Below are 21,554 nucleotides of genomic sequence, written 5' to 3' on the forward strand. Positions count from 1 at the left end.
AGGCAAATAAGTTTTCAAATGTTGATAGGGTTTCTCTGGAAATGCATTCATCCTAATTTGCAAACTTAAAAATTAAGTCATATGAGGAAAGATTGAATGAAGAAGAATTTTTTAAAATTTATTTCAAAGGGAAGTGGTAATGTAATACAATTTTCACAAAGGATGGTAACAAGCCGTTTTGCCTGTTCAAGGGCTTGAATATAACTTCTTTTAAAAATTTGACTGTTTTATTTTTTATTTATGAGAGAGAGAGAGAGAATTGTCACACCAGGGCTAGTCACTACAAACAAACTCCATATGTATGCATCACCTTGTGCATCTGGCTTATATTGGTTCTGTGGAGTCGAACCTGGGTCCCTAGGTTTCACAGGCAAGTGCCTTAACCACTAAGCCATTTCTTGAATGTAACTTTTAGTGTATTAAAATTTTGTTAACTTGGGCTGGAGAGATGGCTTAGCGGTTAAGCACTTGCCTGTGAAGCCTAAGGACCCTGGTTCGAGGCTCGGTTCCCCAGGTCCCACGTTAGCCAGATGCACAAGGGGGCGCACGCGTCTGGAGTTCGTTTGTAGAGGCTGGAAGCCCTGGCGTGCCCATTCTCTCTCTCTTCCTCTATCTGTCTTTCTTTCTGTGTCTGTCGCTCTCAAATAAATAAATTTAAAAAATTAAAAAAAAATTGTTAACTAGAAGAGAATTTCTTCTTTAATTTTTTTGTTTTCATTTATTTATTTGAGAAAGAAAGAAAGGGAATGGACACACCAGGGTCTCCAGCCACTGCAAATGAACTCCAGATGCATGTGCCACCTTGTGCATCAGGCTTATGTGGGCCCTGGGGAATTGAACCTAGGTCCTTTGGCATTTTAGGCAAGTATCTTAACTGCTAAGCCATCTCTCCAGCCCAAGAAGAGAATTTCTTAAATAAGGTTTACTGGATGACATTAAAATATTCAGCCCAGACTGTGGGATCCTCACTGGTATTCTCTAAAATTAGGGTGGATCCAAAAGAATTGATTGGTGTGCTAAGGGCACAAAGAAAATGGTCTGAAGTGAGAATTGCCAGAAGCTCTCTGTGTTCCATTTTGCCAGTTTGCAATGGCCTGTGGTGACCACATGAGGGCCCTCCAATATCCTAACCCAACGCACAAAGCTCCCTTTTTGGTTTTCACTTTTTCCTTGAACTTAAATAAGGAAAAGGAATGTTTTAGGTTGAATTGTGTCTTCTTAATATGAGTTTATGCTTTGACTGTATATCATGGCTTGGTGTGCAGCCTTTCTAAGAATTCCCTCAGGAAATGGAATTAAGATTCTTTTCCTAGCATGCCATTTCTGTCTTAAGTGCATATCATATTTCCAATACTGTATTGTAGGTCAGATATTTTTGTAGCCTTTCTTAGAAGATAAAAAAATTAGAAATGCAATAAATAGCTGGATCCAATTCATCAAAATTCCACTCTGGGAATTTCCCTCATGATTTATGTAAGCTTTAATGTATCATATGTTTGCTGTTTATAGAATATACATGACAGGCTCATGTAAAAATGATATATAAACCTAACTCAGGATGAGGTATGCACAAAAAATATTTATGTTTTATGAGTAGCCAATAAATGTTTACCTCGCTATCTTGTAAATCATCAGTGGTGAGCTGGAGGATACAAGCAGCATTCAACTCACGAACAGGACAGACTTCTCACCCTTGGACCCTGTATGCAATATGCAGTGTGATTAGGACTCTGGCTGTACCACGTGGCCAGCACACTCTAGCCACGTAGCTTATCATGGCTTCACAAGATGAAGCTGGCTGCTCATTGTGGGAAAACCTACATGAGATTAATAGCTGTACTTACATTTTCTTTCAACATCTCTGCCTCAGAACATGAATTATTTTCCTGTCTAGCAGTAGGTAGCTGTGGGGGAGGGGTCCTCAAGGGTAGATTAGCAACTGGATGAAAACTGCTCTGTCTATTTCACTGAGCAAAGCAGAGTGAGCTGCATGAAGATTCAGCCTTCAGCCACAGCATCGGAGAAACCTGACAGGAATGCTCCTCATGGTGCCGCTGTTGGAAGCGTGTGCCCACAGTCTCAGGAAGCAGGAACTGGCCCCTGTCCTATGGTCTGGTTTTAGGAAGCGATTTTTGACCTTTCTGGGAAATGATGACACAGGGTAGCATACTGACAGGAAGGAGAATGTATAGACTTGAGTACTGAAATGCCAAGTTCTCTGCCTGACAAGCAGTGGCTAGATAATGACTGACTCTCCTCAAAGTGACTAACTCCATTCCTCAAAGCCAATAACTCCAGAGAAGCAGGGCGAAAAAACTTGAATTTACACAGCGAGCCTTTCCAGCTACCACTCTATACTCACCCAGCAAAGTCTCCAATCAGCCAGAATACTGGCATCTCTGCCATCCAACAAACTAACCCCAAACTCCTGCTACAGTGCAGAAGTGTGCTGGTTGGCATCACGAGGAATGTAAATGATATTTACTTCCTGTGTTCTTAATTTGGAGAGAACATTTAAAACCATGATTCAAATGAATAAAAATTTGTGTGAAAAAATCCCTTAGAAATTTTTTTAGTAGTTGCTGAAAAAGAAAGCTCAATTTTAACTACTCTTAGATAATAGTGTATATTTTTTATTTTTCTAACTTTATTGATGTATAATTGGCAAATAATACAAACTGTTAGTAATAGCAGCTACTTTTGAAATACACACTTAAGTGCTGTGGGAACTCCGAGAAGCTTACATTTAAACTTCAGCGTGAAGAGAAGGAAAGGCTTCATGGAGGCGGGGTTGTTCGAACTGAGCTTTGAAAACTGCATGAGAGCGTTCCTCAGGGAGAAGCAAGCAGTGGAGGGCGGAGAGGTTCGTCCAGATTGAGGGCTTTGGGGAAAACCACTTGCAAGCATCTAACATGCGATATGAAACACTGGCTATGAAAGTTTCTGGGGACCTAGACAATTCCTTTGAAAACTTCCAATTTATGCACTCAGGCTCAGGGGATAAAGTATTTGCTGCTCAAGCTGGAGTGCCAGAGTTTGATCTCAGACTCCATGTAAAAAGCCAGAGGCTGCGGCAAGCTTCTGTAATCCCAGGGCACTGATGCTGGCGGCACGGGAGGCAGAGACATCAATGTGTACATGCATGCACACACAAATAAATAACAAAGATATAAGTTAAAAGGTACAAGTTTGTAAATCTAGTATTGCTTCTTATTCTCTTATTGTCTTGCATGACAATACTACTGTTGTCTTAAAAAGAGACCTGTGTCACCTAGGGAAAAAGGCTACTGCAGAAACTAAGCAATATTGAGTTTGGGGGCAAGAATTGTCATGGCTATTTGTGATTTCCTCTGTGTAGGAGTTTCTAAATCTTTAGTAGGTACAATAAATAATTCAGGATAGCGCAACCCTGTTTAGTACCTTCACACCTGCTACTGTTAGCTCCCTTGTGTGGGAAGCTCAAACCAGGAAGAGCTCTTGCGCCAGGTGCTCTAATAGGCATGTAAAATTGCTTCTGAGGAGATAATGCACTAACCCACAGCCTCACGGGCAGATTGCTACTGCTCGGCCCCTCCTCTGCTGAGGCAAGGAATTCCCTCCTTGGCCTGGCTACATAAAAGAAGAGATGTCCTGGCACAGCCCCAGTAAGTGCTGTATCACCCAGCTCTTTCCTCCCTGTGATTGTATTGTCGCAGGTAGGCGTTGATGCAGAAGTTAGTCCTGATCAACAAGTCTGCCATTCTGCTGCCATAGCCTCAGTAATTACACGCACATTGAACTCCTTATATTCCACTTATAGTCACTAGCCCAGCTTCTCTCAAGGATGTGGGTGTCTCAGCACCCCTGCCCTATCCAGTCCAGCTACTAGAACAGAGCTTTCAATGACCTAGCGCCCTGTGTCAGTCGGCTCTGTAGCCGATGCCTGTGCTCATCACTTGGTTCTTTGCCATGTCCATTGTTTTGACTAGCTTGGTTTGGGATGTTAATATAAAATCCTCTAGCTCTTGTTGCAGACATAACTGATGCTTATGTTCACAGGTAGGAGAAGATTCTCGGCATTCAGGACCACCAGTTCTCCCCAGACCGTCCAGTACATTCAATACAGTCAGTAGGCCACAGTATCAGGACATGGTTCCAGTGGGTATGTCACCTCTTGCCAGAATTCTTTCTCTGTGTGTCCACGTCATTAGACAGAATGCATACTACATTGATGTGTCCCTCCTGTCAGCTGGTTGTGTTTCACTGTGCTGTGAAAAACCACTACATTATTCTTGAGAAATTCGTAACAAAACTGTAGAGACTTGACTCTCAAAGAACTTGTGTCTTGTATAATCCTCTAGTACTGCTCTACAAGTATTAGATTGGGGAAGTTAAAGAAAAGTGATTAATGAGGTAATATAGTGTGCAATCAGTGTAAATTAAACATTTAGACAGCTGCATAATTAGGATATAGTTGAGGCTTCAAATAGGATTTAAGTGGTATGTGGGATCTAGTAGCCTCACATACTAATCAAGCAAAGTTAGCACACTCTTAAGAGGCTTTCTAGCTAACAGGAGACAACAAGAGCCTCCAGAACAGTATACTAAATGTAAACAAATGTGGTCTCACAGGCCTAAAGACACTTGGGACTGTTATTAAAGTAATAAGGCTGAAGTAGATTCATGATTTTGGACCCCTAAGGCAGATAGAATGAGCAGGTTGATGAGGCACCAGGACTGGCTCCCTTTCTGTCTCTTAGAGCATCTTTTGCTTCGGTTGTCTTTGCATTAAAATGTTTACTTAAAAAATAAACAAAAAGCAAGCTTTGTTATGAAGTCTTGACAACCAGCAAATAAGAAGTTTAAGGTTGAACTCTGTCTGAATTTGATTATTAATATGTTTCTCAATACTGAATGCAGAATTTTAGAGTGTAGTAAGATTATTGATTAAAAGATTATCTGGCCTCTGGTGATGGAATATTAAAACCAATTTAGTTACCAACGAGTGTTCAGTTCATATATCATGAATGTACATTTAAGGATCCTTTGAGTTGACCCTGGAATTCCATGTTAGTGGATAGCATTTAATATGTATTCACATTTAGCTAAAATACTCATGTATCAGCATGAAGTTGTGATGGTAGATACCTACAAAAATACCAGGAACTTGGATATTTGTGACTTCAACAGTTAAGCCTTAATTCTGTGAATTTAAATATCTTTATGCCTATTTCTTATTATAAGTACTATAACTAAAGTAAATATAAGCTAAGTCAAGTCTTAAGTACATAGATCCATTTTCCTGAAGGAAAAAAAAAAGAGAACCCTTAAGCTTTGATTTACCATTTTTAAATTTATTTAGGCAGTCTTAAGTAGTACATTTATGTACTTCATGTGCATGTGTGTGTTATTTGCATATAGTTGATGATAGTGGTGTTATAGTTCTTATAGAAGGCTTGATAAGGTGTTATTTGTAGCATAATAGCATTTATTTCCACATGGCATTTGAGAGTGATTTATTGTCTGTGGCTGTAGCTCTTACAATTATTGAACTTTGGGGACTTTGGATCTATCTCTTCACTTTTCTGACTGGCTAATATTTACCCAGAAAATGGTTTTCCATTTCTGACTTGAAAATATATGTATGTATTATTGGTATTTATTGCTGTCATTGTTTGTTTGCTTCTGTGTAATCTAGATTGGCCTCAAACTTGTAATCCTCCTGTATCAGTCACCATAGTGTACGGGATCATAGGTTTATACCACCACCTCTGGCTTTCAGGTTGATTTTGGTAAACTTGAAATGACCAATATATAAATCTTGTTGATGAATTAATCTTCTCAATCTGATGATGAAGTTAGCTCAACAAATGAGTCGAATAAGTATGGAAAGCTACCCACATCAGACATCAGCCCAACACTCATTTAGCAGGTTAGACGCAAATTGGCTTGCCCACATCTGTGATGACAGTAGCAGAGTAGCTCCAGACGGAGTTTGAACCCAGAGAATATTAACTGGAAAAACAGGTTGTTGTTTTTTTTAAGTTTGACTTTATATGCATAAGAGTAAAAGTAGATGTTTTAAATTGTCTCCTTTCATTTTTTTTGCAGCCTATAATGATAAGATTGTTGCATTTCTGCGCCAACCCAACATCTTTGAAATTCTACAGGAGCGCCAACCTGATCTTACCAGGAATCACTCACTCAGGTAACCATCATATTGGAAGTTACTTCAAGTTGCATTAGCCCTCAACTGCAAACTGTGGTGATCTGACAGTCATCTTAGGAATTCGATCTTCTTTTTGGCATTCTTAAATAATTTATTTATTTACTTGCAAGCAAAGAATGGGAGACAGACAGACCACACACACATACACACACACACACACACACACAGAGGGAGAGAGAGAGAGAGAGAGAGAGAGAGAGAGAGAGAGAGAGAGAGAGAGAGAGAGAGGGAGAGAGAGAAAGAGAAAGAGAGAATAGGTTTGACAGGGCCTCTTGCAAACAAACTCCAGATGCATGTACCATGTTGTACATGGCTTTCTGTGGGTATTGGGGAATTGAAACCAGGTCATCAGGCTTTGTAAGCAAGCCCTTTTAACTGCTAATCCATCTCTCCAGACCCCTTTTGGAATAATTTACAAAGTAATTTTGTATATTAATAACAATTTATCTAGCCCTGGTTTTTCTCTGTTAAAAGTTGAGTAAGATGAACTGAACAATCCAGACCACTCCTTAAAAAAGAAACATAAAAAAGAACAAATATGTGCAGCCAGGAATGTATCCTAGATCCAAAGCAATGCCACTAGTTTCTGAGCGAAGCTTAAGTAAACAAAAATAGAAGTTTAATTGAATTGAGATTTATAACACCCTACACTTGATATTCACTTTTTTTTTTTTTTTTTTTTTTTTTTTTTTTTTTATAAAGGCAGGGTCACACTCTAGCTCAGGCTGACCTGGAATTCACGATGTATTCTCAGGGTGGCCTCGAACTCATGGTGATCCTCCTACCTCTGCCTCCTGAGTGTGAGTCCTGGGATTAAAGGCATGCGCCACCACGCCTGGCATTCACATTACTTCCTGATAAAGTCACAGTGGAACCCAAGTACAGAAATTGAACACCCTTTGTGAACTGTTTTCTGGTCAACTTTTCAATGCATCCTACTTCCGGACCTTATTTTTCCTGTCTAAATACATGTGTTCATCTTCCCTGGCAGGCTTTTTTCTTCTCAGATTGGCAGGAATGATCTTTCTTTTAAAGCCCAGGACAAGTTCTCCTTCCTTGAAACCTTCCAGCTGTACTGTGGACTGTGTCTCATAATCTAAGATAGGATTTCTCCATCTCAATGTGCTCAGCATCAATGGTGACATGAAAAGGGAAGTTACTGCTGAAAATCTTACATAACCCAATGCTCATTTGGTTTACATGATATCTTTGTAGAAATATATTTGTCTGATGGTGCCAACCTGACTCATAGCAGTGGTTCTCAAACACTGATCTATTTACTTCTGCCAAGCTTTTCATCGGAATCACCTGGGAGCCGCATTAAATACAAAATGCTAGCCATCTCAGAGATCTCCCTTTTCTAAATTTATACTGCTACCCTCCCACACTCTCCCCAGAAATTTAACTCAAGAGGTGTTGGGCAAAGCCCAAGCATTGTTTTCTTAAGCCTTACCATGTAATTCTGTGGCAGGGCCAGGTGTAATGCCCTCTGGTCTAGACACTAATTGATGATTAATCATGTAATACATCAAATTATTCTTTGTACTCTTGATATTTGACTTTCCTAATGTAATTTGACTCTTTTTTGTTTTGTTTCGTTTTTTGTTTTTTGAGGTAGTATCTTGCTGTAGTCCAGACTGGCCTGGAATTCACTATGTAGTCTCAGGTGGGCCTCGAACTCATGGCAATCCTCCTACCACTGCCTCATAAATTCTGTGTGTGTCACCACACCAGGCTAATTTGACTTTTTAAGTTCTTATTTTCTTTTTTTTATTTGTTGATTTTTATTTATTTATTTGAAAGTGACAGACAGAGAGAGAGAGAGAGAAAGAGAATGGGTGTGCCAGGGCCTCTAGCCACTGCAAACAAACTCCAGACGCATGTGCCCCCCTTGTGCATCTGGCTAATGTAGGTCTTAGGGAATTGAGCCTCGAATCGGGGTCCTTAGGCTTCACAGGCAAGCGCTTAACTGCTAAGCCATCTCTCCAGCCCAAAGTTCTTATTTTCTGATTAAATTATAAGATCCTTGCAAAAAGCCCATGTGCTCCTGTATTTCTGCTTCTTGCTGTTCAAATAGCTAACAACACTTTGTACTCAGTGAATAAATATCCAAATACTATCTTGCTGTCATTACCTTTACAGTTTCTAAAGACTATAAACTCAGTGCCATTTTCAGTATTACACTACAAATGGTGCCTATCCCAGAATCACAGCTGAATGGTCCACACCAAAATGAAGAGTTGCTCTCCATCACCCCAGAATTATAAAAATCATGCTAGTGTAGGTTTGTAGGTTTCTTTATTAGGACATCCATGGTTCTGAGAGAGGCTAATAAAATTGTAAAAATCAGCTCAACCCATTAACTGAAGACTTTAAATATTCTGGATCTTAAATCAAAACAAACAGATTTTATCTCTTGCTAATCACAAGATAAAGAAACTTTCTCTCATGTGTATCTTCAACACACACACACACACACACACACACACACACACACACACACACAGCCTGCAGTCAATATTTCTTCTGAATGCTCCCTGGGCCTTATAAAATATGACCAACAAAAACTATAATGAAGTTTTGCACTTTTTCTCTACACTCGACGTTATTATTTAAAGCAATTATCTTTAAATCTCCACCATGGGAGAGGTTGGTTGATTTAATCTACTTGAGCAGGGCATCTGGATTTATTATTAGTCTTTAATGACCTGGAGGAAATTTAACAGACCTTATTAGAGGGAAAACCACAGCTCTAGTTGGTAGCTTGATATTTTTGTTTTCTTTCTGCTTTTTATAGTCTTCAAAATCTTTAGTCTCCTGAAGATGGCTGAATTCTTTTATTATTATTTTTTAGTAGAATATATGGTCCTCACAACCTTTTTGATAACAGATCTCACATAATAATTTCTTATAAAGGAATAACTTATAATCTTTGAAACATTATTCATCTACTTATGCTTTTAAAACAAAGTCTGTACAGATCGTGCCCGTGGAAATCATACGCAGTCATGACGAGTCAAAGGAAGCAGGACTTTCAATCAGCGAGACAATGCTGCTGCTCTTACGGCAACTGCGTCGCTCTGTGCTTTCCTTTTCTGAAGCGTTCTTAGTAGTGAACCACTTTGCTAATCATAACAACATAAAGGGGAAGTTTGTATATTGGAGAGAACATTCTGTTTCGTGCACAGTTAAAAACTGCACTGTAAGAGCATTCCCACAAGTGGCAGGGGCGGCATACAGGCTGGGTTTTCTTAATCTCATATTTCAGTGATATTTTTGATAACGGGTTGTGTTCGGCAGCTGCCATTATAACAAAATACCCAAGATAATTAACTTACAAAGGGAAAATGTTTGTTTGGGCTCTTATTTTCAAGGTTCTGGTCCATGGTCTGGCAGACCTATTGCCTTGGGTCATCTGGTGGGGATACCAGATGGCAATGGCAGAGAGCTAACTGTTCACCTCAAGGCCAGGGTCCCATAATCCCCTTCAGGGATACACTCCTAAAGACCTAAAGACCTGCCACAAGATGTCTTCTCCTAAAGCCTACAGTACTGCTCACTGACACCATCCTGAACACCAAGCCCTTAACACATAGACCTTTAGGAGGCATTCAGCATCCAAACCCCAGGTGTTACAGGTGATTCTGGACCATATACTCACTCCTGGTCAGGGATGACCAACATCAGCATAGCTTTCTATGCAGTCTTCCCCCATCTGCTAAATAGCTTTTCTTATTTTCTGCATAATATAAGGAAGTAAGGTGTAACCTTTGGGCAACTGAAGTAGGTAACTTTATTTTGTGTTTCTCTTGCTTTGCTTGTGATTGTTCCTAAACCAGAGCATATGATGCAGTTTATCTAGCTTGTATTAATGAATAGCCTTCTCTTCCTTGAGACTACAGTGTGTATGTCTATCTCTTTCTGTACAATACCCATGGCTTTCTACGTAGTGGAATATGACATTTACATTCAGCTGCTGTGTTGAAATCACTGCACCCTCTAACTTCGCTGTCATACAAATGTGAATGGTTCCGAGTTGTCTTTCCCTCATTTTTTTTTGTTCCCCTCACCCTTGAACGAGGTTTACTATCTGTATTAATCAGGGTTCTCTAGAGGAAGAGAACAAATAGAATGAATTGCATTAGAAGGGAATTTATTGAAGTAGTTTAATGGCAGCCAACAGTAGCAGTTTGCAGACCTGAAAGTCCAGGAAACGCTGTAGCTGTTGAGCTGCTCAGCAGTCCCAATCCAGCAGTGACAGCCTGCAGGCGGGCTTCAGTCAACGCTGGAAGGCGCCGGCCGCACAGCCGGCGGAGGCGGGGGAGGGGGGGGGATTCTTTTCTTCCCGAGCCGCCTTAGATAACTCCCCCTTCCCGAAATGACTTCCTCCTCCTTCAGTTAATCCTTCCTGGAAGCAACTTCAGAGACCCACTCTAGAGGAATGTCTGTGGATTCCTAAACAGATCAAGTTGACACAAAACTCAACCATCACACTTACCCAGTTAAAAAAGTTGCCATTCAAATTTGCTACCATCTTTCTCATATAGGAAGTGTCTTTCTTAGACAGTTATAGCCTAGTGCTGGTAAAGATAAGGACTGAAATATAAACTTCTATTTTGTCCATATATAAAGCTCTTCGGTAAAAACAATCTTTTAGAATATTTTGTGAGTGAAAATAGTATGTATGAACTCCATAGAATTTTAGTTTCATTGTTTGTATAATATTCAGTGTGAGCAAGGATCTATATGTCTTAAGTCTGAGATATGAGTTGATCACTTCTCTCTTAGATGATTATTATTAGGTCCAACCAATAAATTCATTCCCTATCCATCTTACTTTCAGGCACCACTGCTAATTATTTGGGTGCCAAGCTGGTTCCTGTTTGAGTGCTTGCTGTAGGAATTTTCTTGTTAGGCCCTGCTTTCTTCTCTCTCTCTTTCCCGGAGTCCGCCTCTAATCTATTATTGCTCACTCACATATTTGGACCACCATGACAATTGTCTGATCTTTGTTGCTGTACTAAGTTGAAATAACAAATCATCTAAATTAGAACTGTTGTTTTCCTATGGACATTTGTATAGGGGTAACTATAGAAGTATTAATTACAATTATAGACACCACATATTAATTTGAAAGTCATGGTAGGAGACTCTGTCTCTCACTGGGAAACCAGCAGTCATGGCTTTTGGAAAGAAGTGAGGTATTTATCTTAACAGTTCATATTCAGAGTTAGAAAAACCTAGGTTTAAATCTGATCTGAAGTTTACTCACCACTCAACGTGACTTTGAATGAGGCATTTAGTAACCTTTCAAGTTATTACTCTAAATATGGAGATAGGAATTTCTAACTTATAGGGTCTTTGAAGGTTGAATGAGGTCATGAACATGAAGCATCTGGTACTATGTGAGCCAAGTTTAAATGAGTCAATATATTAGTGGTCTGCCCTTCACTTCATTCATTACATTACAAAGACTGGATTTAAAATAGTTTGGCTCTGAACTTGGTTCCAAAAAACAGGGGCCTTGAGACCGATGGCACATGTAAATGGAACCTTGTAAGTCTGCGCATATAACTGAAGGCAGCTTGGGTCTCTAGCTGATGTTTAAGATGGATGGTCTCACAGATTCCTATTGGGGAGCTTTTCTCTGAAGTCTTTTACACATATACAGTGATGCGCAAAGTGGCACATGCATCTAGAGTTTGTATGCAGTGACAGGAGGCCCCAGTGTGTGCATTTTCTCTCCCTTTTGCTCTCTGTCATTGCAAATAAATCAATAAGTATTTTTAAAAATATGTTGTTATTTTGATTTTTATTTAAAAATCAAGTTGGATATTAAGTTAAATTATTAAATTTAAATTAAGTTGGACTTATAGTTGTCCATTTAAAAAAAATGTTAAGTATCATGTATCTTTTTCATGCACTAACCCCTTTATTTGTTACAATAAGCTTCTTATAAGTATTGATGTTTTCTCTCTAAGCTTTTCCAAAGTATTTGTGTTTTGTTTTTCTGTTGTGGGTAGGCTTTTTTTAATCTTGTAAATTATAATTTCCAAAATATAGGAAACTACTAGCTTCAGTAGTACTGTTTTCCAAAAGTGCTGTTTTATGTTATTTTTTCCTTTTTCTTTGTATTTTATAGCACTTCTTGAAAATCCCTGCCTTGACCCCATCTGTCCCTTTATGTGCTATTTAACTTGCTTGTCCATTTCAATGCTTCATAGTAAACAATTAGGGTAGGGCATTTGGTATGTTTATTTTAAGACCAAAATATAATTATAACATAGTATTAATTCCTGAATGCATTTCAATTATAATCTCTTGTCAAACTCATAACAAAATATTATAATTTGTAATATATATTACATATAAACACATACATATGTGTATGTATGTATGTGCGTGTGTATATATATATATATATATCAGTCAAGCTGGGAAGACGGCTTAGCAGGTAAGAGTGCTTGCTCATGCCTGGGGGCTGTGAGGCCTAAGATGGCCTCAGTTTGATTCCCCAGCACCGACATAAAAAGCTAGGCATAGCCACATATATCTGTAATCTCATTTTTTTTTTTTTTTGTGGGAGTAATACTCCAGAATTGCTGGGGCTCACTGACCAAAAGCAGTGGCTTCAGGTAAAACATGTAGACGAGTATTAGCAGAAGATACCAGACAGCCTCCTCTGACCTTTGCACACACACGCATGGTGTGCATGCATCTACACACACGTCAATAAATTAATTAAGGAAAAAAACTCTAGTTAGATATTCCAGTATATTCTCGATGTTAATCTGTTAGAATGATGGGTTTAAAGATAAGCTGTTAACTTGCCTTAGGAAACATATAACTAGATACTCAAGTGCATAATAACTAAACTTTATTTACAGAGAACAAATGGTTTTGCTTTTCAGTATTTCTCTCTTTATCCACAGGGACTAAGCTGCCTAAAACCCCTCTTAGAACTAAACCCTATATAAATATAATTACTGTGATAAATCCCTTTAATAAAGTTTAATTTATCAATTAGGCACAGCAAGATATTAATATCAAAATAAAATAAAGCAATTATAACAATAGACTATGATAAAACTTATTTAAAACATGATATTTTTACTTATGGTAATTTTCAAGTTAATGTTTTGGGGCTATAGTAGACTATAGATAACAGAAATCACAGAAAATTAAGCAATGAGCCAAGCATGCTGGCATCTGCTTATAGTCCTGTTATTTAGGAAACTGAGAAAGGAGAATTATAAGTTCCAGACTGACCTGGTGTATAGCAATACCTTGATTCCAAGAAAGAAAGAATGAACAAAGAGAGAGAAAGGAAAAGGGAAAGGAAGAAACAAAGAAAATAAGAAAAAAGAATAATCATAGAGAGTGGGTAATCCCATGTATGGAATTTTGCTTTATTGAGAATGAGTCCCCATCCTATACTGAATTATGAGACATGTGAACCCTATGGATTATGGATTATCTCATATGTGGATAATCTCATATATAATTATATATGTGTATATATATAGAGAGATAGATAGATAGTCAATGCTAATCCATATATGAGATTATATATGTATGTATCCATAATCTCATATGGATTATCTCATATTCTAGATGCCATCCTTTTAATTGTATGTGAGGGCCAATATCTTACTTACCATCTATCCTAGAAGCCCTTAATATATATTTGTGGAGAGAACAAGCAACATGATTAGAATGGCTTGCTAACATGGGGAAGAGAAAAGGGAGTAGCTCACTAGAAATCTAGCTTGACTCTTTTTCAATAGATAGTACTCCTACTGTCTGTTGAGAAAAAAATAAATAAGACCTCTCTAATAATATACTCACCAGTTAAAAATCTTTTGAGGACTTACAATATATCCTTAAGGCTAAATCTTTCATTTGTGCTCTAATTTTGCTTATTGTAAGCTAAGAAGCAAGCAGAGAGAGTTAAATAATTCTTGCCCAGAAATATTTTTTTTTGTTTTCAAAAGTATTTTTTTATTTATTAGCAAGAGAGAAAGAGTATGGGCATGCCTCTTGCCACTGCAAAAGAATTCCAGATGCATGCACCACTTTCTAAGTCTAGCTTTATGTGGATACTGGGGAACTGAATCCAGGCTGGCAGGCTTTACAGGAAAGTACCTTTAACCACTGAGCCATCTTCCTAGCTCCAGAGATAATTTTTATCCATTTATGACTAATTTTGCTCTTAAACATGTGACTAATTTGTGTTATTTCTTTGCTTCCATAAGAATCACACAACCTTACGGACCTGAATTTCCAAATCTAACTCATAGGATGGGAGGCTGAAAGAAAAGTGAACCTGGGCTGGAGAGATGGCTTAGCAGTTAAGACGCTTGCCTGCAAAGCCCAAACACCCAGGTTCTACTCCCCGGAACCCACTTGCACAAGGGCTGCATGCAAGTTTGTAGTGACTGGAAGCCCTGGCATGCCCATTCTCTCTCTACCTGCCTATTTCTGTATCTCTCTCTCTCTCTCTCCCTCTCAAATAAATGAATAAATAATAAAATATTTTTTTTAAAAAAAGAAAAGTGAACCTTTTCCCCGCTCAGCTGCCCCACCTCCACCCGCCACTGTGGTTGGGACTTTGAGCATGAATAGTCAATGCTAATTTGCTTATTTTCCTTCCTTGGCATTCTACCATTGGGGAAGTCAAGGTACTTCTCTAAAACCTCTCTTGGGCTGTGTAAAAGCTTCTGTCTTTGCATATATTTGTAACTGTGCTGAACTATGTCAGCAGGAACCAGAGTGTGTGGCGTCTGCAATCCTGGGAGGTTTGTGGTTGTGAGTGAGGCAGCCTCTGGATGTTTCTGAACACGTGTCCTTCCTTAGCTTTGCCAAAATGTTAGTTGGTTTCAGAGAGAATGTTTTACTGTGGGAATTCCAGGCTTTAGACCTTCTTCATTGTCCTCAAATGATCTCCTGCGAGAGTTGATCTCTGGGAGCAAATCTGCCCTGCAGGAAGTGGTTACACCGTCTTGAGAGGCAGCAGTAGCCAGAGAGGAAGCTGTCAGTGTGCCGCAGAGCATGTTGTGGGCTTCCTTAGCAAGCGATGGCCTCCTTACCTGTCATGGCACGTCCGTTGGTGTATTCTGGTATGGGAAATCATCTGAAGTCAGCTTTCTGATTCTTTTTGTTTTTCTTCCACAGCAAAAAAAAAAAAAAAAAAGATACATAGTCAGATTGTTTTATTCCCAGCATGGTATGGATGGTTCAGAGCGTTATTTTGGTATTTACTGAGCACATGCCTGGCTTGTGTTTTACTGATTTAATTCGTTTTGCAGTGCTAGGTGCTGGTGGGCATAAAGATAAAGGAGAGAAGGCCTTTGCCCTCAAGAATCATATGTCACAAAAGGAATTTATAGCCTTCATTTTAACACTAAGATTGGATAGAATTTCTTCATGCTACAGAACCCTATTAACAAATTCAACTTGAACAAATGCATTAAAGCACTACTCTGACATCCCCTATCCACTGTCAAGTGTGTCTTTGGTAACATTTCTCAAACTAATTTTGTTAATCCCAGACATTCAGTAGCCTCGTAGAAATTCAGTCAAATCTGTTATTTTCCATTCTAAAATAAGTTTTTCAGTGATGTTGACATTGACCACTTTATTTTAAAGAAACTTAAATGTGTGTAAATATAAAATATGAACAAACTTCTTAGAGTATAAATTATAAAACTAAAGGTATAAAGCAACTTAAGTAAAAACTAGAAAATTGATGTTGTTTAAATTAGTACTCCCCCCTCCAAAGTTCTCTAGAGGAATGCATCATTCCTGAAGATATTGCAATATCAGGTAAGTGCTTGGAGTAGAAAAGTAAGCTCCTATTCCACCCACTGCCCATTTAATACATTGTGCTAGGATGGAGCTTGCAGCATGTAGTAAAATGATAAGACTAGATTCTATACTTGATTTCAGCAAAAAGGCCAAGAAGTGATCAAATTAATACTGAATGTGAGAACATTTTCTCAGAAGCCAAATCACCAACGTTGAGACCATTTTATCAGTGGCAAGATCTCTCTATACTGGCTCAGTGCTTCTTGTACTTGAACCCGTTCTTCTGATGTGGCTTCTCATGTAGTCCATGTGACATGCATCCTTGCATGCTCACAGCTATCATTCTCCCTCCTCAACAAAAGCCTTATTTGTATCTAATGATTCATTGTTTTTAGTAAAGCAATTTATTTGAGTGTTTTCCAAATACAATTAATGCAAAAGAAAAATATATGCCATTAACTGTGCTCTGGGATGAGTCAACTCTACCCATTCTTTTCTATCGGCAGAATGCTGCAAAACTTTTGTTCATAGAATGAGCCATGGTACTCTTTATACACTATTTGATACCAAGGTATAAGTCTCTTTAAATCCATATCTTCTGTTTAGTCTTTAGCAACTTATCTTGCCTAGCCTCCATGGATCATTTCCCTGATGCAAATTGATGCTATAACAGAAAGTTTTTTTCTTTCTGGTTGGCAAGAGAGTTATGCATGAGCAGCAGACCAGCACTGTTATTGTCATAGGTAACATTGAGGCCCTACTGACCCAGGCATGGGCAGTTCTGCTCGCCAACACCTTGAATTCATCACTGACCTCTTGGCATCAGCTGCCCTGCAACTGCAGGCATAGGATCCAAAGTCATGGATGTTATTCAAAATTTGCTTTTAGAATCATTTGATTTTTTTTTTTTTTTTGAGGTAGGGTCTCATTCTATCCCAGGCTGATCTGCAGATCACTCTGTATTCCCATGTTGATCTAAAACTCACAGCGATCTCATACTTATGCCTCCCGAGTGCTGAGATTAAAGATGCATGCCACCATCCCTGGCCGTTTTAACTGTTCTGATCACCAAAACTAAAAGATATTTAAAAGTTCTTTCAGAACTTGAGATTATTTCTTCTAATTTCAAGTAGGCAAGGGCACCAGTTTGAGAAACACAGGCCTATGGGATATTGGGTAAATCACTGTAGCAATCAGCCTTGGGTCTCTGGGATGAACTTTTAAGCCAGGCACAGTTACGGAGGAATGGATATTTATTGAAGATTATGGATCCAGGGGAAGTTCCATAATGGTAAAAGAAGCTGGCCTGCTTTCACAGGTCCAAGCAGAGAGAGCAAAAGCCACAAGCCACCACTAAAAAGCAAGCTTACACAGTTTTGGAAACTCCAGGCAAAGCTCAATTCATATATCTTTAGACTGGAATTCCAAATCTACCACCACACCTTAGGAGTGGACCCTAAGATCAACTCACAGTGCTATCACCTCCAGCCAGGTGGCTACAGATCTAAATAAAAACTTCAATAAACTCCTAAATATATTGGGGGAGGGTCATCCATTAAAACTACCACAACCAGAGAACCATTCCTTTTTCATTCTTGGAAAAGAACCATTCTCTTGACTATCAGTAAACTAGTTTCTTCATTTCTTTTACACAATAGGACATTATAAAGAATTGCTTAGGGTAGGTCTTTGTCTGAGATCTAAACAGAATTTGGTTGCATGAACAGAAATGTAGTTTTAGGTAATATTGGAATTGACTCCTCAACAAGTAACAATTTCTGTATAGGTATTAAAGGTTATAGACATCAGATAGCATGTAGCAGTGTCTTGCCCTGAAATCATGATCTGTAGCTTATCATTGTGACAAACTAGCTGGCATTGTAGAAAATTTATCTCACCCTGCCTCTGGTATGTTCTCATCTGAAAAATCAAACCAGTTGCCTTCACTGCTGTATAGACAGGATTTGGAAAGTGATGAAAAATTTCCCAGCTGGCATACTGCCTCTGGTGCCTCCCCCACCCCATCCTCGCCCTAACTTCCCTGTGACTCAGATGAGCGATGACACTTTTCTTATTCATGGAAACCTCTAGGCCCCAGTCCAGAGCATGACACCTTCATCATCACTCAGCTCATTCCGTCTAGTCAAGTGAATAGAGTGGGGCAAGTACCTGCCAAGGCTGTTTGTTTTTAGCTTTTGTTCTACTTCCTGCCTTCCCTATGATGATAGACAGAGGAGATAACCACATATTTGTTGGTGATAGCCTCACGATCAAAGCACACTATTACTGACCCTTACATAAGAACTTCTTTGGTTCAATACTTACCCATTTTTCTACAAGATAATTTTTTTTCTAGTTTAGCTTCTTAAAGCCAATGCTTAGATCCCTTATCAAAAAAATTCAACAGATAGTGGGTTTTGGTTTCTATCATGTGCCTCAGATCCATGATCTTAAGACTGGCGGGGTTGGGGTTGTCCTTCCTGGTTCTGACCTTCATGGTTAAGTAAATTGCAGGGAGACTGGCATTCTAAGCATGTTTGTTTAAAAGAAAAGATATATGTCCAATACTCATGACCTCAGAGTCTTTGTTCTTTTAACATTAGTTAGATACTAGCCACAGAGGACAAAAAAAAAGTTTTCTAAAGATGCTAAAGATAAGGTGCTTCCTAGCCTCACACAATACATAAAGTGGATGTACTCTGGAGAAAGCAGGGACTGGTCTCTGTCTGTGGACCCAGTAGAGTGTAAAGTATGAATGATGGGGTTTGTTTTAGGGGAAGTTAGGATGCAGAGGGAGGGCAAGCAAGGAAGCCTGAGCCAGAATCTCCCCTCACATCTCTGGGGAAGAAGCCTGGGGGAAGGGCATATATATGTGTGTCAAAAGCAAAACAGGAGAGCCCAAACCAAAAGATCCCTCTCACTCAGAGGGTCAGAGATGACTAAGAGTAAGAATTTCAGAGCTCAAAGAGAGGTCCCACGTATGGCAAAGCAAGAAAGCACCCAAAAACAAATCAGGAAAGTGCCTGTGCAAAAAATTAAGGCTGGTCAGAGCAGGGGATACCAAAGAGGTCCCCCACATTGGGAATTTACCAAAAGACGAAGAGACAAGATAGCAAGGGGGCCAACGAGCAAGAAAAAGGGACTTACACACATGTGCCAGGCCCATTGATATGGATCAGACATCCACGTACTTAGGATGAACCCACCACCAGACTCAGCTGATTGTTTGGTGAGCTCAATAGGCTGACAGGAAGGGCCAGCCTACAGGTATGCTAAGCCTGGGAAAGCATGAAAAAGAAGCAGGAAGTTGTCACTGGAGTTGATGCTCATGGCATCTTGAGTAAGGCTGGATCAGAAGTGAGTTCTAGCCTTTCCAAGCCAAGAACGGCGGCATCCATGTTTCTGTGGGCCTGTCCCTAGCTAACTGCCTATCATTTAAGAAGTCTACCTTGCTCCTGTATCACTTGTATTTCATTGTGTAGTACTGTCCTTAAGACCCAGAATAAAATTACATATTTGTTGGCCTAGGTGTTTCAATGCCATAATTAATGCTTTTATTCCCCCTCTTCTCAATTCATAAACAGTAATATGGTGTGCTTTGAAGTAGCATGAGGTAAATAAGGAGATAAAGAAAAATTTTATTAAAATTATATTCATATGACAAGTTAAAAATAATGATATGAAGATGTCTCATAAAGCAAAACCCTGTTATCACATATCTATAATAAAATAATGGTAGGATAATTCACCTCCTTGAGATCTGTGTGTGCACAGCACTGAGGATTGAACCCAGCACCTTGTACATGCGAGGCATGCAGACTATACTCCCAGCCCCACCTCACTGTGATTGATGTATATAGCTTTATATACATTTGCACAGGTATGCACACAATCCATTTCACCAACAATAATAACTAGGAATGCTTCAGTTTTTCACTTATTTGAAGCAGCCACATTCTTTCTTACTGGAGTTCTAATGTATAAATAAGGTCTCCTTCCAAGGAAGAGTGAGTGTGCTCCTTATACAAGTTACAGGTTTATCCTCAGGAAAAGAGATGAATGTCCCCATGCAATCCCTGCAGGGTACCAAGGCATGAATCTGAATGGTTGCTTTCCAAAGAACAGGGGATTAGCCTAACACTTGCTTAGATTCAGGCTCACAGCTGACTTTAACTTAGAATGGAGACTGGTTTTACGGGTTGGGTAGTAGTACTACCTGTTGTATTTAGGCAGCAAAACGTTTAAAGCAATATATTAATCATTTTCTCCCAGTAGTATTACTTGGAGATGTTGCTGCTCATGAAGCCCTTCTTGGTTTTTGCTTTTTAAATATTTTTGTTTTGTTTTGTTTATTTATCTCTCTCTCTCTCTTTTATTTTTATTGTCATGCTAGGTATGAACCTAGGGTCTTGTACATGGTAGGCAAGCATTCAGGCATTCTAACACAGAGCTACAATCTCAGCCCCATGAATTTCTGAAAGGCAAGAACCATGTATGTCTCATGGATTTGTATTCCTAAAGTACCATGTCATAGCTACCCAAAATAGGTACCCCAAAAGTTATAAAATGTACTTTATGAATGTTAAAACCCCAAAACTTACCACACACATTTGCACCTTTTTTTTTGTCTTTGCCTAAAAAACCAGGGAGAAGATACAATTTATCCGAACTGAAGGAACCCCTGGATTGGTGCGCCTTTCAAGTGATGCAGACCTTGTTATGTTGTTGAGGTAGGTAGCACTGGGACTTAAGTAGAAAGTCCCAATATCAGATACTATAGAGCATCTTAGAAAATAATGTGCTGATATTGGTAACCTAAACATGTCTTCTCAAAGATTTAAGAGAATGTCACGTTGAAGACTTAGGTTGCTGCTTTAATGACAATTCACTCCAAAAATCTCTGCTTTGTTTTTATACTGCTGATATTGGAAGAGGGGAGGGTTGTAGAGATAAATGAATAAAATGACCACTCATACACGAGAATAGAAGGGTAACCATATAAGGCATACACAGCCTAGCCCTTCGGGGTAGGAAAGAGGTCATGTTTATATTTTCTTTCAATTTTTTTTTCTCAAAATGTGCTTTGTCTCCTTTTGCTGATTCAAAATATTACTTATTTACCTTGTGGCTTTGAGAGTTTATGTTTGAGAAATCAAAAAGTTAAAATTTGGTCCCTTGTACCCACTGTCAATTTGATAGCCCTTCATGAAACTGACCAATTGTATTTTCTTTCGTGATGATTAAATTGGCTTTGGTTTTAAATTTTAGAGCAGTTTAGAAGGATAGCTGTGAAGTTTTCAAAACACTGTTTCATGTTTAGTATTATCCTTCAGATGTAGGCAAACCAAAGTAAAATAATGCTTCCTTCTGCACAGTGGTTGCCATACAATATGGAGGGCTCCACAGGGTCGAAGGCACAGGCACGGTGACCCTCCCCGGAGCAAGGGTTTGTCTGTCCCTGAGTACTAACCACCCTGTTCATGTTTTCAGTGTTGATCTTGACCCTGACCATTTGAGATTCTCCACAGAAGAGTTACCA

General features: G+C 39.0%; 1 protein-coding gene and 1 pseudogene across 4 annotated transcripts in view; one reads left to right on the forward strand and one right to left on the reverse strand.

Moving 5' to 3' along the window:
* Hecw2 (HECT, C2 and WW domain containing E3 ubiquitin protein ligase 2) overlaps window positions 1–21,554 on the forward strand; it is a 397,209-nt gene that overhangs the window by 320,299 nt on the left and 55,356 nt on the right. For all 4 annotated transcript variants that reach the window (XM_045146802.1, XM_045146800.1, XM_045146801.1 and 1 more), the window contains 3 exons: window positions 4,039–4,141; window positions 6,091–6,187; window positions 20,662–20,745. In XM_045146802.1, coding sequence (XP_045002737.1) covers window positions 4,039–4,141; window positions 6,091–6,187; window positions 20,662–20,745 — 284 coding nt within the window. The remainder of the gene's footprint in view (window positions 1–4,038; window positions 4,142–6,090; window positions 6,188–20,661; window positions 20,746–21,554) is intronic.
* LOC123460309 lies at window positions 15,997–16,176 on the reverse strand (annotated as a pseudogene).

This window comes from Jaculus jaculus, chromosome 4 (assembly GCF_020740685.1).
Source record: "Jaculus jaculus isolate mJacJac1 chromosome 4, mJacJac1.mat.Y.cur, whole genome shotgun sequence".
NCBI lineage: Eukaryota > Metazoa > Chordata > Mammalia > Rodentia > Dipodidae > Jaculus > Jaculus jaculus.